The sequence below is a fragment of the Colletotrichum godetiae genome, assembly GCF_030913485.1.
Source record: "Colletotrichum godetiae strain CBS 193.32 chromosome Unknown BDP55scaffold_24, whole genome shotgun sequence".
NCBI lineage: Eukaryota > Fungi > Ascomycota > Sordariomycetes > Glomerellales > Glomerellaceae > Colletotrichum > Colletotrichum godetiae.
Genome location: NW_026851272.1, coordinates 546,439 through 559,436, shown reverse-complemented (window position 1 = coordinate 559,436; position 12,998 = coordinate 546,439). Strand labels below are relative to the sequence as shown.

Sequence of the window (12,998 nt, the reverse complement as noted above, 5' to 3'; positions counted from 1 at the left end):
GTGTGATTTCTGGCGTTGTCATCGAGATCGAGTAAACGAGGAGGCTGTCGTCGGCGTTGGCAACTGAGCTGTCAAAATGATTGAGCGTGCCGAGAGTTCCCATCTGCGTTTCCATCGACGTGGACTCCCTGTCGAGTATAAGAGAGTCTTAGTAGGGCGGCTGAGGGAAATTCGCTCAGACGATGTTCCATGATTTTTTTTTTGGCAGTCCTGTCCGTAGTCGTCAACTCGTCAGGCTTCAGTAGTGGTCTGGGATGGTAATGCTAGCTCGATTGCCTATTCCACATGGATGCCGATTTTGCGTCCAAGATAGAATGCGGCCAGAGCGGTGATTTTCGTTGACGTTGCAATCCGGTTTGATTCTATATTAGACGAGTCAAGGAATACGAAGAACAGCTGTATCCATAAGGTTGAACCTCTTGAGTGACTGGGATGCTTTGCAATTTTGCAGGGACTTCGATGACGAAAATTTGAACAGCAGGCTGCGTGAAGAGCGGTGTAACATCTCCAAGCCTAAGACCATGAGATTAGCTAGGTCTAGGATTGCTGCAGTGGTACCGAGACTGAGGGCCTGAAACCCAACGGAGCCGATTCCTGTCCCAATCGCGATTGTCTGGGGGCATTAAGGAAATGTAGGACGGCACCATGTAACATCAAGATGCGGGCTGGCAAACTGAGTAACAACTTGGCGCGATTTGGAAATGGTGTTTGAAACGAAGGCGGGGAGCTGGTGAAGCACATCGTCGGCTTGTCGCCAAGAAATCATCCGTAACTAACAAGTCTGGACAAGTAGAGAAAACGCTGAACCCAATGTATTTTGCTGGTGTGAAAAACATCGTCGTCCTGGCCTTGGGGGCAATAGATGTGATGATTGGCTGACGAAGCCAAAGTAAACACCACGCGAGATCTTGGGCGAGAAGGCCATGCCATGAGCACTGCTAGTGTACAGGCTCAAATCTTGCCGGCCACGACGATCAGAACCAAAGAAATGCCAGCAAACCTGAGCTATTCACAGAGTGTGCTGGACTGTTTGCTAACGTGGTTGGCCTGCGGCCCGCTGATGGACACCGACAACCCGATGGCAATCTGTGCTCTGCTGGTCCAGAGGCGTATCTTTTTTTTTTTTTTGAGAACGTTATTGAAAAACGTTTCTTCATGAATATCACGGATAATCACCGGATCCACGGCTCATTTGATAGTCCTGCGGCATTCAAGTAAATGACGGCAATTGTGCGTTCTTTTGCCGCGCCATTGTGTTCGCAAATTGCAAATTGGAGAAGAAAGTCAAGAAACTGGTAAGTCGTTTGGGGCCCGGAGGATCGACTGCATGGATCGTGGATGAGTAGCGGCAGAGATGCGCGGATGGCTTCAGACCGACCCTCTTTTTTGTTGTTGTAAAGGGCCAAAGGCTGAAGAGAAGCGAGAGGAGAGGGATCCGGATCGACCTGGTGGCGTTTGCAGCGGAGAGGCGTTTAGTTGAAACAGTAGCCCCGAATACCCACCTGCGCCTTCCACGTCCAGTCATCCACCCGTCTTGACATCTCATTTAGATGAGATACGTACCCATAATCAAGGGTTTACCCCTCTCCGACCCCGATGACAATAATAGGTACGTACCATACAAAGTACCTACCTATCCGTATGGCATCTCTTGCTTCCATATTCGTGGATCGTCCTTTACTACTTACCAGCTCTTACAGAGTACACCTTCACTGCCACCACCAATGGAATTATATGGCGGCATGGCCTGCCATGGCAGTCTGTCACTGGATTGAACCCTGCAGGCTCGATCCTACCTACCCCCAAGGGCCCAAATGACCTCCTTCCTGGAGATTGGTTTTCTTCCACAAAGCTCCGGCGCATCTAATACTTGGCAGGGCACTACCCGTACCCCAACATCACAAAGTCTCCGTGAGACGCTCGGTTGACGATCACTAACATCAACTCAACCCTACAGTGTGCCACGGTGGCGTTTCGTCCAATTCGACTATTTCAGGCACCCTCTTCACCGCCGAAAACACCGCTCTTCTTCGCTCGAATTGAACGTTCCAACGCGGCGGTCATCGCAATCCTCGTCTTCCGCTGATGCTGATGCTTCTTGTGGCTCTAGCTCCGAGCCTGGCGCTACACTAACATCACAGCAGGGTTGATGTTAAGCCACATGCTGCGGGCTGTACTACGTAAGGGGGTCAGAGCTTGGCCGCTGATCAGAAGGGCCAGAACAACAGCCGAGCAGCTCCTTCGTCCCTCTGTCTGTCTACTGTGCTGTGTATCCGTAAGCTTACGGTTATTATTACATTGGAGGCGGAATCCGGTTCGCCGAATGATGCCTGGTCAACGCACACGTCTCAGCAAATGTTGTATTGACTATCCTTCGCGTACGGATACCTCAAGCTTCTGGCGTCCCGCTGGTTCACGTCAACCCCAGACCTGCCTCGCTTTGCTGGAACGACACACGACACACGACACACGACGTGGACGTGACAGCCACAGCCCGAGCTACGGCCAAGCAGAAACGACGTGGTTCCTATCCGTCGTGTGTCTATCAGCCGTTTCGGTTCTCCGTCTGATGTTCTGATACGGTTGATACAAACGCGCTCCGCGATACAACGTGCCTTGGTTGGTTTCTTCAACCACACGTTTGGTTTGCCTCTTCTGCTCACACACCTTCAACTGCATTTTGACTGCCCAAAGGTCGGCAACTGGGTTCGGGGAGAAGTCCACTTCAAACTCTCGCGTCACCTTTGAGTCATTACTGCTATCAAGCTGAAACCCAATCTTGGAGTGTTGTCGCCAGCTCATAGCTCGCAGTTTCTCGAAGACTGGAGCTAGCCCACAGGAACTTAGCTACTGAGGAAGCATGAACGGATCACCGACTGGGCCTGGCTGGTGTCCCAAGCCTCGGCCGTGCCTCAGCTGGACCTGCAGCTAACGGCGCATAGGGACATCCCGTCAGATGCCGTTCAGGTACAGCACACCGCACTTTTTACGTGCATGCAGCGCGCGAGAGTTCCAGATACAAGGGAAATAAAAGTTCCTCGAGACGATGAATTCGAGTCACGAACTGCAGCTCTTCTGCGGTGCTCTGCAGAGAAGTCCCATCCATGATCATCCCCATCCCATCCTACGGCGCTACGCCGTCTCGGGTCCTGCAGCTTACTCTTCTGGGAAGACAACCAACAATAACACATTGTCATCCGCATGGTTAGCCGCAGTAAGGCATGGGTTGCCATTTGAGATCTCCGCTAGGCAACCCGTAAAGTAAAAGAAGAGAGAAGAAAAGCAAGTCCACAACCTCATCCAGTGTAAGTGCAACGACCCTTTCATTACCCTCTAACCCGGCTCAATGATCAATCTACCTAGCTCCAAATGTCTCCCACAGCCTGCCGGACGGCGTGAACAGCCGCGGCCCATGGCAATCATTTGTTTGCATGAGATGACCAACTCATCAAGTTCCGTACCAGCTACCTACGACCGCACCCAAGGCCCACAATCATCTTTGCCCGGATAGCTGCATATGCCCGGCGATCGTTGGTGGTCCAGGAAAAGATGAGCCTCGAGTTGTTAGCCTGTTGCTGCTTCTGGGCCTCCCATCATCAATGTACGCAGTAATACGATGGTAGTCGCTGTCATGGTTCGCCTAGCACAACACCGTCGCCTCCTGTGCTTCGGTTCTTATTCAATGGGCCTGAGCGTGTAAATCACCAGAGACGTTGGTTGAATGTACTCCGTACCGTACCGCCTCAGGTCCCTTGCTTATTACCGCCTGGCCCACCTCACTTCACCTCATCAGTCTGGAAATTCGACATTGTCGACAATACGAATTGCAATTTCGATACGGGCACTCGAAGTCGGGCCCATGGAACGAGCGGCGACGATTCTCATCAAATATATGCAACGCTCATCGGGCCTACATAGCGCCGCTGGTCAGCAATATTCTTTGGCCGTGTACGGTTCCGGAGGTACTTGTGCTGAAGCCTGATGCACAAGTTGCCTGCCCAGCATGTCCCGGCATGTCTCTTGTTACCCTGCTGTCCATCGACTTGGATGTTGCAAGTATATCCGTACTAACCACGTCGTCCATCCCCTGGATCGAGCACGGAGTACTCTGTCACTCTGAATCAGCAGGAAAATACCTAACACAATGGCACTAAGAAGGTACCGGAGCCCCTGGCCGACCCCAGTGGGCGGCCAGTGGCCAGTCAGCAGGCTTGTGTTCCTGGCGGAAACCAGAGCCACCCCACGTCTTATTCCCATGAGACTTTGAGTCCCTCGCTCCGCCGCCGGGAGATGACCCTAGCAGCAGACAGGATTATATGGAGTGGACTGTGGACTCGTGGAGGGGGCTTGAGTGATGAGGGTTTCCACTGTTTGTGCCACGCAGCCACAGAAGGGGGATGGGGTCCTTTGTTCATCTTCTTTTCGCATGTCCGCGTCCGGTTGACGTTGGGCTGTCACGGCTGTGAGGTGTTTGTACGAAATACCCGTACCCACATTATACAAAGCTTACCTCGCGGATAGGTGTCATGTATTCCTTCTTCTGTCCCAGTATTGCTTGGAGTTGTAGGAGCATGATAATGTAGAGTTGCAGATTGGGGGTTTCCAGATTGTGTGCTCGAGAGACAACAGCAAAAAACAAAAACCAACAATGACCACTCCTCTCTCTGTCTCTGTCTCTCTACTTCACCTCTTGGACTTTCTTCTTTTGGTTTCTTCAGTGTGGTGGCTCTACGTATAACGGACGCACTGCAACAGAAAGAGATCCCCAAACGCCCCTATGCCTGCGGAAAGGAGCCTGCCACGCCTGCCTCTGGGGTCCTGGAGGTACGTGTGACATTGTCTGCCCTGAGATGCCTGCATGATATGATGCATACATTATATATTGAAAGGCAGGTGTAGAATTCAGCAGAGGAGTAGTGGCTGGGTCTCTCATCTCGCGTTCAACTTCCTCACTAGAATCGTCTTGATTAAACTGGATGATTTGTTCGGTTTGGAGAACAAAGTTAATAACTGTGTCTTGCCGTATGGAAAGAGAAGAAAAAAAGTGTTGCCAGTTGGACTCCAGTCACCGGTGCACCCCGCTGCTTGCCCTGCCCGGGGAGGGGGCAAGCTACGAGTAGGTACCTGGAGTACCTCATAGGTGCAATTGGAAGGAAATGGGAACCAGGGAGTACCTCGCTCCAAGGTACCGATCACTGCCGCCCTGTTCCTCCTCATCCTGACATCCATTCCCCCCCATCCGTACCACAGCACCGCACCATCACATCTGCCAGCGTTGGTGTGTCCCATCAACCCGTTCCACCTCCCGTCCGTCCAGCCCCGTTTCTCGTCCAGTTCCAGTCCCGATTCCACCTCCACTTCAGTCTATCAAGTCTCCCGTTCCATCCAGACAAACCCAGAGTCCTTCCCCCGAGCCCCCCCCCCCCCAAATTCCACGACGAGCGCCACCGCCATCCACCAGTGATATTTCCTCTCTCTCTCTCTTCCCTTCTCTTTCTCTGTATGTGTGTATATGGGAGTACCGACGAAGGCACATTTCTTTGCTCTCCTCTCTTTCTCTCGCGTTCTCTCCCTCATTTGATCGTGTCGTACTCCGTCTCCGTATACACACCCACTGCCACTCACCTACCTACTTCTACCTACTACTTCTGTTCTATAGGTACCTTACGGATAAAGGTACACAATCTTCCAAGTTCCACCCCTCGCTTTTCTCGTACACGCTAGCAATCTACTTTCCCTTCCACATTACCTACCTGACGGATAGATACTCTGTACGAAGTACACGACCAGTCACTGCCTTAAGGCAAGGTCCGCGCGTAGCAAGCACCTTCATTAGAGACCCTCCAGCTCTCCCCCAAGTCCCCGTCAAACTCTCTTGTACCTCTCTAAGGGCCTGGACAGCCCCCTGAACCCGTCCACCCACCCTTCCCAGGCACGCCAGCTTCGGTCCTCATCATCCCGTTGCTGTTAGCCCGGTACCACGGACCAAGTCCAGGGCTTGCCATCGTCTCGCTCGTCCTCCACGTCGTCGTCGCACCTCTTCATTCAACCGACCATTCGAGGGCCTAGTTTGTCACCACAATTCCCAATTCGACAAGCCCGCGCCCAGCTTTGCTTTCGCTTCCACTGCGACCAGAGATCACGGCCTCTGCCACTTAACCTCATTATCTTGCTTCACCTCACCTAACCCTGATTTTGATCACCGGCGCCGTATCGCTTTTCTTTTGCCTTTCCCTTATTTTTTTTTCTCGCCTCCCCCAGAGGCCCCGAGCGAGCCCTCGAGTACAATCTCTCACCTTCTCGCTGGCGAACTACATCGAAAACCCTCCAGACGAAATCAAGCGAGCGCAACCACGACGACACCGCCCACGCCCCTCGCTACCTTCACCACCTCGAAATTCACTTCCCGTCCGCCCGTCTGGTTTCGCTGCTATCGCGCCTCTGAGCACACACCCCCTTTCGAAGCGCCATTCACTCCAAGCCACGCTTCCCATCGTACACGCCCTTTCCTGTCGAGCTCCTAGCACGAACCACACAGCCTACCGACCGACCCTCATCTCTCGTCGTCCATGATACAGCTTTTCACAGTCGATCCTTCGCCTATCGATCGTTTTGCTGACGACCTGCTTTCATGACCGGCGACGAAGTCCACTTCCTCCTGCTCGCCAGATAATTGTCGTGACGACGTCCTACGAAAAAAGGACCTTCTGCCCGTCATGACCGCCGTCGTGGAGGATTATTTGGAGAGTCCCATGGACAATGACGACGTCTTCCCTTGCAAAGGCTGCGGCGAGGTAAGATGGCCCACCCCCGTTACTTCTGACTATTCTGCAAGCACGTACTGACGGCGGTACCCTACCCGACTAGATCCTAGAAGAGGGCAAAGCGTTCGAACTTGGTATGTCCCTCACAATTGCTTCTCTTCTCATCTCTTCCTTGCCCTAGTCTCTTCTGTTTCTGTAATATGCTCTGAGCAACATCATCATCTGGCCTCACTCTATGGCCATGATGTCCTCCGTGGCCATGGCGCCGTCTGCAGTCTCCAAGTTCAATCAAGCTAACCAGTCTCCTCCCAAATCAGCTGGCAACCGATGGCATCTCAACTGCTTCCGCTGCAATACTTGCGGCACCCTCCTCGATTCCGATGCGAACCTGCTACTCCTGGGCGACGGCTCGCTCATCTGCAACAACTGTACATATAGCTGCAGTGCTTGTAACAACAAGATCGAAGACCTCGCCATCCTCACTGGAGATCAGGCCTTCTGCGCAACGTGCTTTAGGTGTCGCAACTGCAAGCGGAAGATCGAGAACTTGCGATATGCTCGAACCTCACAAGGCATCTTCTGCATGAGCTGTCATGAGTCGCTCATGGCAAGACGAAGGAAAAAATCAAAAGCAGCAGCCCAGGCCAAGTCGAAGGAGAAGGATGGCTCTCCCATGATTACAGACAAATCATTGCCCGCCTTGCCACCCAATGCCATTCCTCCAAACGCCTTCCACGACACCAAGGTCGACCCCGACTCCGACAAGGAGACTCCGACCGAGCTATCCCCAAGACCGCGACCGGCATACGGCAGAAATGATTCTTCGTCGAAAAATAGCACACGGCCTTCGCGTTCTCCTGAGCGTGCCTCGGAGCCCACCAGGGAGAGCGGCTTGGGTCTTCCTGCTGCCAACTACCGCAATAACCGCAATTCGACCATGTATGCCCCGAATAACAACAACGGTGATGCCAATGGTGGTGACGACGGCTTCTTCATTCCGGTTGCGCTGGATAATAACCCAGCATCGAATTCCACCCCACGGTCGACATCGGAGAATGTGTCTGGCATATCCAAGAAGGATAAGGACTACTTCAGTGTGCCCCGGGCCAGCACTGATAAAAAGGGCGAATCCCAATCATCGACACCCCACATTGCTTTCCAAGAGAAAGGTCGGCAGCCGTCGTCCGATTACGAGTCCGGACCCGTCAAATTGCCGCTGCGCAAGACTTCAAAATCGTCGAGGCATGACGGACGATCATCAGTCATTAATGACGAAAAGTCGCAGAAGGTTACAAGCGGCAAGCTTTCGCCGTCGATTGACGAGTTTAAGTTGCAAGATGCGCCCAAGAGCAAGAAACTCATTAGCCCGAGAAGTGCTTCTCACTCGACCGCCTTGACCCCAGAGAGCGGCAGCGCCAAGAGCAGTGAAGGTGTTCTGCGTAAAGACAAGGAGCCGTTCCCTAGCCTGCCTTCGTCTGATTCACCTCCTCGCATGGCCCGATCGTCTCAAGATTCGAGACAACGCGATGAGGGTGAGGTGCGTCCTTCGATGGACTCCATCTCTTCCTCGCGAACAGACACAACTGCGGGCAAATCCACTGCTCGTAAAGAGCTCCCCTCGCGTAACTGTAAGTGAATATCGCGCTCGTGTTTTACCATCATGCAAGGCGCACCGACCTAACCTTGTTTTTACTCTCCTACAGCAAACGGCAAACCTCTAGGTCGATCCAACACACATGATGAGACAAGCTCGTCGGGCCTCGCAGCCGGGCGACCGAATATGACTGAGCACAAGCTCAGCGATACTTACATGCAGCCTCGAGCACCCCCGCAACCGCCCGGCAAACCTGCCAACAGTCCCAATCCTCCCTCAAAGGATCAGGCGAACGTCAACGAGGAAGGAAAGGTCTCCCCTAAGCTACCTAGATGGAGTGCAGGTGGCGATTTCAGTATGGACGAGGACATGGCGAGGATACTCGGCACCGATGCAGATTCTTCGTCCATCCTTCGTCGTGTGTCAAATGCTGTCCGCCACGGACGTACCAACAGTACCGAAGGAGGTCATTCTCAGTCTCAGCATCCTCACAGAGTCACAGGTCACACGAGGAGTATCAGTGAGACCACCCGTGGTACCGCTTCTCCTCGCTGGCCCAAGACCCCTATCGCCGAGGACCCCAACGGGCATGAGATCAGCAGCCCTATTTCCCTCCACTCAAGCGACGATCCGGCTTTCCTCAAGAGGCAATTGCGCAACTCAGAGAATCGCGTTGCTGAGTTGGAGAGACAGTTCACCACGGAGAAAGACTTGAAGCGTCTTAACAAGACACTCATCGAAAAGCGTAAAACAGTTTCGGTGTTGGATACTCAGACTGAGATTATGATTCGTCAGCTCGAAGTTCTCGCCGGATACGTCGAACGCGCAAAGGAGACCAAGACACCTGTCGACCCCCGCGACCTGGAAGATTCCGCAATCAAGGAGTTTGTGCAGAAGCTTGACAAGGTTAAGCAGGCAATGAGCGCAGCTATTGAGCAACTCCACGAGGAACGCGACGAGCTAGTCGACGAGAAGAACCAAGCAATGGCCGGCAGGGACCGCGCCCTCTTAGAATTTGAGCAGCTTTCTTCCAAGAACGCCCAGCTCGCGGACATGAACAACGACCTGACCCACCAAATCCAAGAACGCTTCAAGTCTCAGATTGGAGGCGAACTCAAGTCCCCCAACGGCCTTGGCATTTACAGCCAGAGCAAGGTCTTCTCTTCATCCAACCTCAACCTCACCGACTCGGCGAGCATGACCACGACTCTCGTTCATGAGACGGATGAGCCAGTTGTCGAAGCTCGACCGACAGTGGTTGATATCAGGAAGGGGCAGGTGAAAAAGTTCAACTGGAAGAAGGGATCCAAGGGCCTCGCAGGAAGCGTAGCCAAGGGTGTCAACCGTGCCGTCGTAGCGTTCCAGCAGGAGCGAGAGCGAGGTCCTCATCAGGGCCTGTCAGGGGACAGCATTGGCCTGCCGTACAATATGACTGTTTCTCAAGTGGAAGCACCTAGTACCCAGGCTCCTGGCCCTGCGACACTGCAGAAGGGTGCGCAGCAACAACAAGGATTTGGCTTCTTCAAGAACAAGAACAACCAGAAGTCCATGTCTACGACCAACGTGTCGACACCCACGATCGCGGAGGCACCTACCACCTTGTTCGGCTCAGATCTAACTGAAAGAGCTGACTACGAAAGGCGCACCATCCCCAGCGTGGTGACGCGTTGCATTGAAGAGGTTGAGCTTCGCGGTATGGACATTGAAGGCATCTACCGAAAGACGGGCGGCAACTCCCTGGTGAAGGTCATTCAAGAAGGATTCGACAAGAGCGAGGACTACGATATCTCAGACCCTGGCCTGGACATCACCGCGGTGACGAGCGTGCTGAAGCAGTACTTCAGAAAGTTGCCGATGCCGTTGTTGACGTACGATGTGTACGACAGAGTTCTTGAGTCGAATGGTAAGTTGATGCTTTGCACACTTTTCGGCGTAATAAGCTAACAGTGCCTGGTAGCCATCGCAGACCAGACCGAACGCTGTGACCATCTTCGCAAGGTTTTCAGCACGATGCCCCAACGACACCGCGACTGCCTCGAGTTCTTGATGTTCCATCTTGCGCGGGTTGCCCAGCGGGAGCCTGAGAATTTGGTAAGCCTCTCAATGTGGTAGTGCGATTTTACAATAAAGCTAACCGACATGACAGATGTCTCCCAAGAACCTGGCGGTTGTATTTGCGCCCACTATCATGCGAGACACGAGCCTGGAACGCGAAATGACAGACATGCACGCCAAGAACCTGGCTGTGCAATTCGTCGTCGAGAATAGCCACACCATCTTTACCGACTGAAAGACTGGCTTGGATGGACAAATATGATGTTGGAAATCCCATGTACATATCAACGCACCCACGACTTGATGCCCTCGACCCCCTTTTATTCAACGAATCTGGCCCGGAGATACTTGCCCCAGGCCTGACGGCTTTTATTACTACCTCACATTTGGATTCGAATTGTTCGGACGCCGTCATGAATGCAGCAATCTGGGAGTCTTTTCCGCGCCAGGAAACTTTAATGATATCCACATTTCTTGCTTCAGGGCACGAAGGGAGTTTTCTTTGGTTCTCAAAGGCGGGTTTAGGAATCAGGGCTGAAGGGACATATTCACTTTCGCTGCGAGAGCGCCGTTCCACCTCGTCCTATTTCAAACGTCGAGGTCAGATCAGTCTTGTGACGAGGTTATGCAGTTGGTTAGGAGGACGAGTCATACGTGACAGGATGATGATCGAGCTCGACGCTGAAGAGCATGGTACTTGCGCATGGAGTCATTGCGGGCGAGGTGGAATTCTCCAAGTTTTAGTGACGCTGCAAATATCTCGTGGATGGGCGCAGCCTATCCTTTGTATCTGAACAAAGCCAATCCGAAACTTTTATAAACCATTGTGCCCTAACAATGTGATATGTACAATGTGGTATCAAGCTGTGCAGACTCTCAGAGGGATGAGGGCAGACTCAACAGACTTGCCGCTCAATCTCCCATCTTCTTTTCCCCAGGTCACAAACCTTTCTCCTTTTTTTTTTCTCCCGGTCCTCCATCACACTCACACTCTACTTTGAATCCCCAACCATACGCCTCACCTTCTCCAACAACAGCGCGCTCTCCCTGCCCAGCCTGCGCTGCCCGCCATTCTCGGTGCCCTTGCGCGCCTTGGCCATGGCCCGGCGGTACCGCTCGCGGTCGGCCGTCTTGCGCTCGCGTTCCTCGCGGCGGCGCTGGATCTCGGCGTGGCGGGCCTCTGCCTCTTGTTTTTTTTGCGAGGCTTGGGCGAGTTGTTTTTCGTAGTAGTTTGGTTTGTTGGTGCGGGGTTTGCGTTGTTGGCCGGGTTCGTAGCGGTCTCCGCCCCCGGGGGCGGCGATTGTGTTTGGGTTAGGTTGTTTGTCACCTTCGTTGTCGAGTGTTTCTGCGCGGGAGGGGTGGACTTTTTCTTTTGAGGGGTTAGGGGTTGTGGTTGTTGTAGTTGGCGGTGTTGGTGTTGATGAGGATGAGGATGTGGCGTCTGTGGGTGTGTCTACTACTACTGCTGCTGCTGATGCTGAAGTCGGCGCAGGAGAGCCCGTCTTGCTGGAGGGGTCCTGGAGGGAGTCGAGCTCATCTTCGCTTGAGACGTCCTTCTGTGCCAGCGCGGCGGTGACGTTGGCGGTGGCGGGTTGCTGTGCGTTTGAGGATGAGGATGAGGCCTGGGAGGCGAGTTCGCGCTCCTTGATCTTTGCGTAGGCTTTCTTGATCTTGGCCTTGTGAATGAGCTCAATCTTCTTCTTTTCGACTGTAAGGGTGGAGGTTAGTGGATGATCGTTTGAGAGATCTTTTTGGGGGGAGGGGCGTGTGATGTTTCTTACCCTTTCTACGCCATGGGCCCTCGGGGAGAGTATTTGGTCCGAAACCCTTGCGCTTCTTGACTTGGTGGTCTTTTGAGGCTGTGCCTTCGGCGGCGCGTTTAGGAGCCATGGTGGGTGATGGTGAGGGTGAGGATGAGTAAGAGACTGGCGTGTGTGAGGCGAGTCGGTTAAGCCTGTTGGGAATGAATGAGGCGCGGTGTCCTTCCCTGGATGATGAGATCCGTCCAGAAATATACTCCCTGTTTGTGCCTTTCTTGGGCAGATTCGATACGTTTTGTCACACTTTAATGTGTGTATGGTCTCTGTATGAGAGTGAGAGAGAGGTTTGGATGTAGTCGATGGATGAAGCGATTGAGCCAGGATGAAATTTTAGGTGGATCCTACGATGAGAGGTACAAGAACGGTGGAGACAAATGCGGTTTAGCGCGGATTTTGTGCGGACCCGGTGGGAGGGCGGACCGTTTCGGGCGTTGTGGATCGCCGACCTTCCCCCGGCTCCTGAGCATCGGATCTCACATTACCTTACGGGATGCTAAACATTGATGAAATCTATCTGCGAGAAGGAATTCATTAGTCGTGAAACCAGGAGTGAATTCAAAATGTTGATTAGCTAACCTTCAAGTGTCTAAGCGGCGCTGAGAACCTTCCTTTGGGGGTCTCCTATGGGTGGCGGACGAATCTTTGAGGATCCATCGCCCAGTACCTCATCGCGAGGTTGATGCTCGCGTTTGGAAAACAAGACAAATTTCTATTCGAGTCTTCTTCCATCAAAAAGAATCAATATTTAATCTGTAGCATAAGATA

At 53.0% G+C, this 12,998-nt stretch overlaps 3 protein-coding genes across 3 annotated transcripts; 2 read left to right on the top strand and 1 right to left on the bottom strand.

Moving 5' to 3' along the window:
* Nucleotides 1–6,716: 6,716 nt before the first annotated feature.
* On the top strand, nucleotides 6,717–8,400 carry BDP55DRAFT_553685 (uncharacterized protein; the record flags this gene model as incomplete). Its single annotated transcript, XM_060569314.1, has 3 exons — nucleotides 6,717–6,794; nucleotides 6,868–6,898; nucleotides 7,082–8,400. The coding sequence occupies 3 exons, from the start codon at nucleotides 6,717–6,719 to the stop codon at nucleotides 8,398–8,400; spliced, it is 1,428 nt and encodes a 475-aa protein (XP_060428823.1).
* A 144-nt stretch (nucleotides 8,401–8,544) lies between these two features.
* On the top strand, nucleotides 8,545–10,648 carry BDP55DRAFT_553882 (rho-type GTPase-activating protein; the record flags this gene model as incomplete). Its single annotated transcript, XM_060569334.1, has 3 exons — nucleotides 8,545–10,261; nucleotides 10,316–10,449; nucleotides 10,505–10,648. 3 exons carry the CDS (start codon nucleotides 8,545–8,547, stop codon nucleotides 10,646–10,648), a joined length of 1,995 nt encoding a protein of 664 aa, XP_060428822.1.
* Nucleotides 10,649–11,215: 567 nt separating this feature from the next.
* BDP55DRAFT_666391 (uncharacterized protein) lies at nucleotides 11,216–12,593 on the bottom strand. Its single transcript, XM_060575106.1, has 2 exons — nucleotides 12,195–12,593; nucleotides 11,216–12,121 (listed from the first exon to the last, which is right to left on the bottom strand). Exons 1-2 carry the CDS (start codon nucleotides 12,301–12,303, stop codon nucleotides 11,406–11,408), a joined length of 825 nt encoding a protein of 274 aa, XP_060428821.1. The 5' UTR covers nucleotides 12,304–12,593; the 3' UTR covers nucleotides 11,216–11,405.
* Nucleotides 12,594–12,998: the final 405 nt, after the last annotated feature.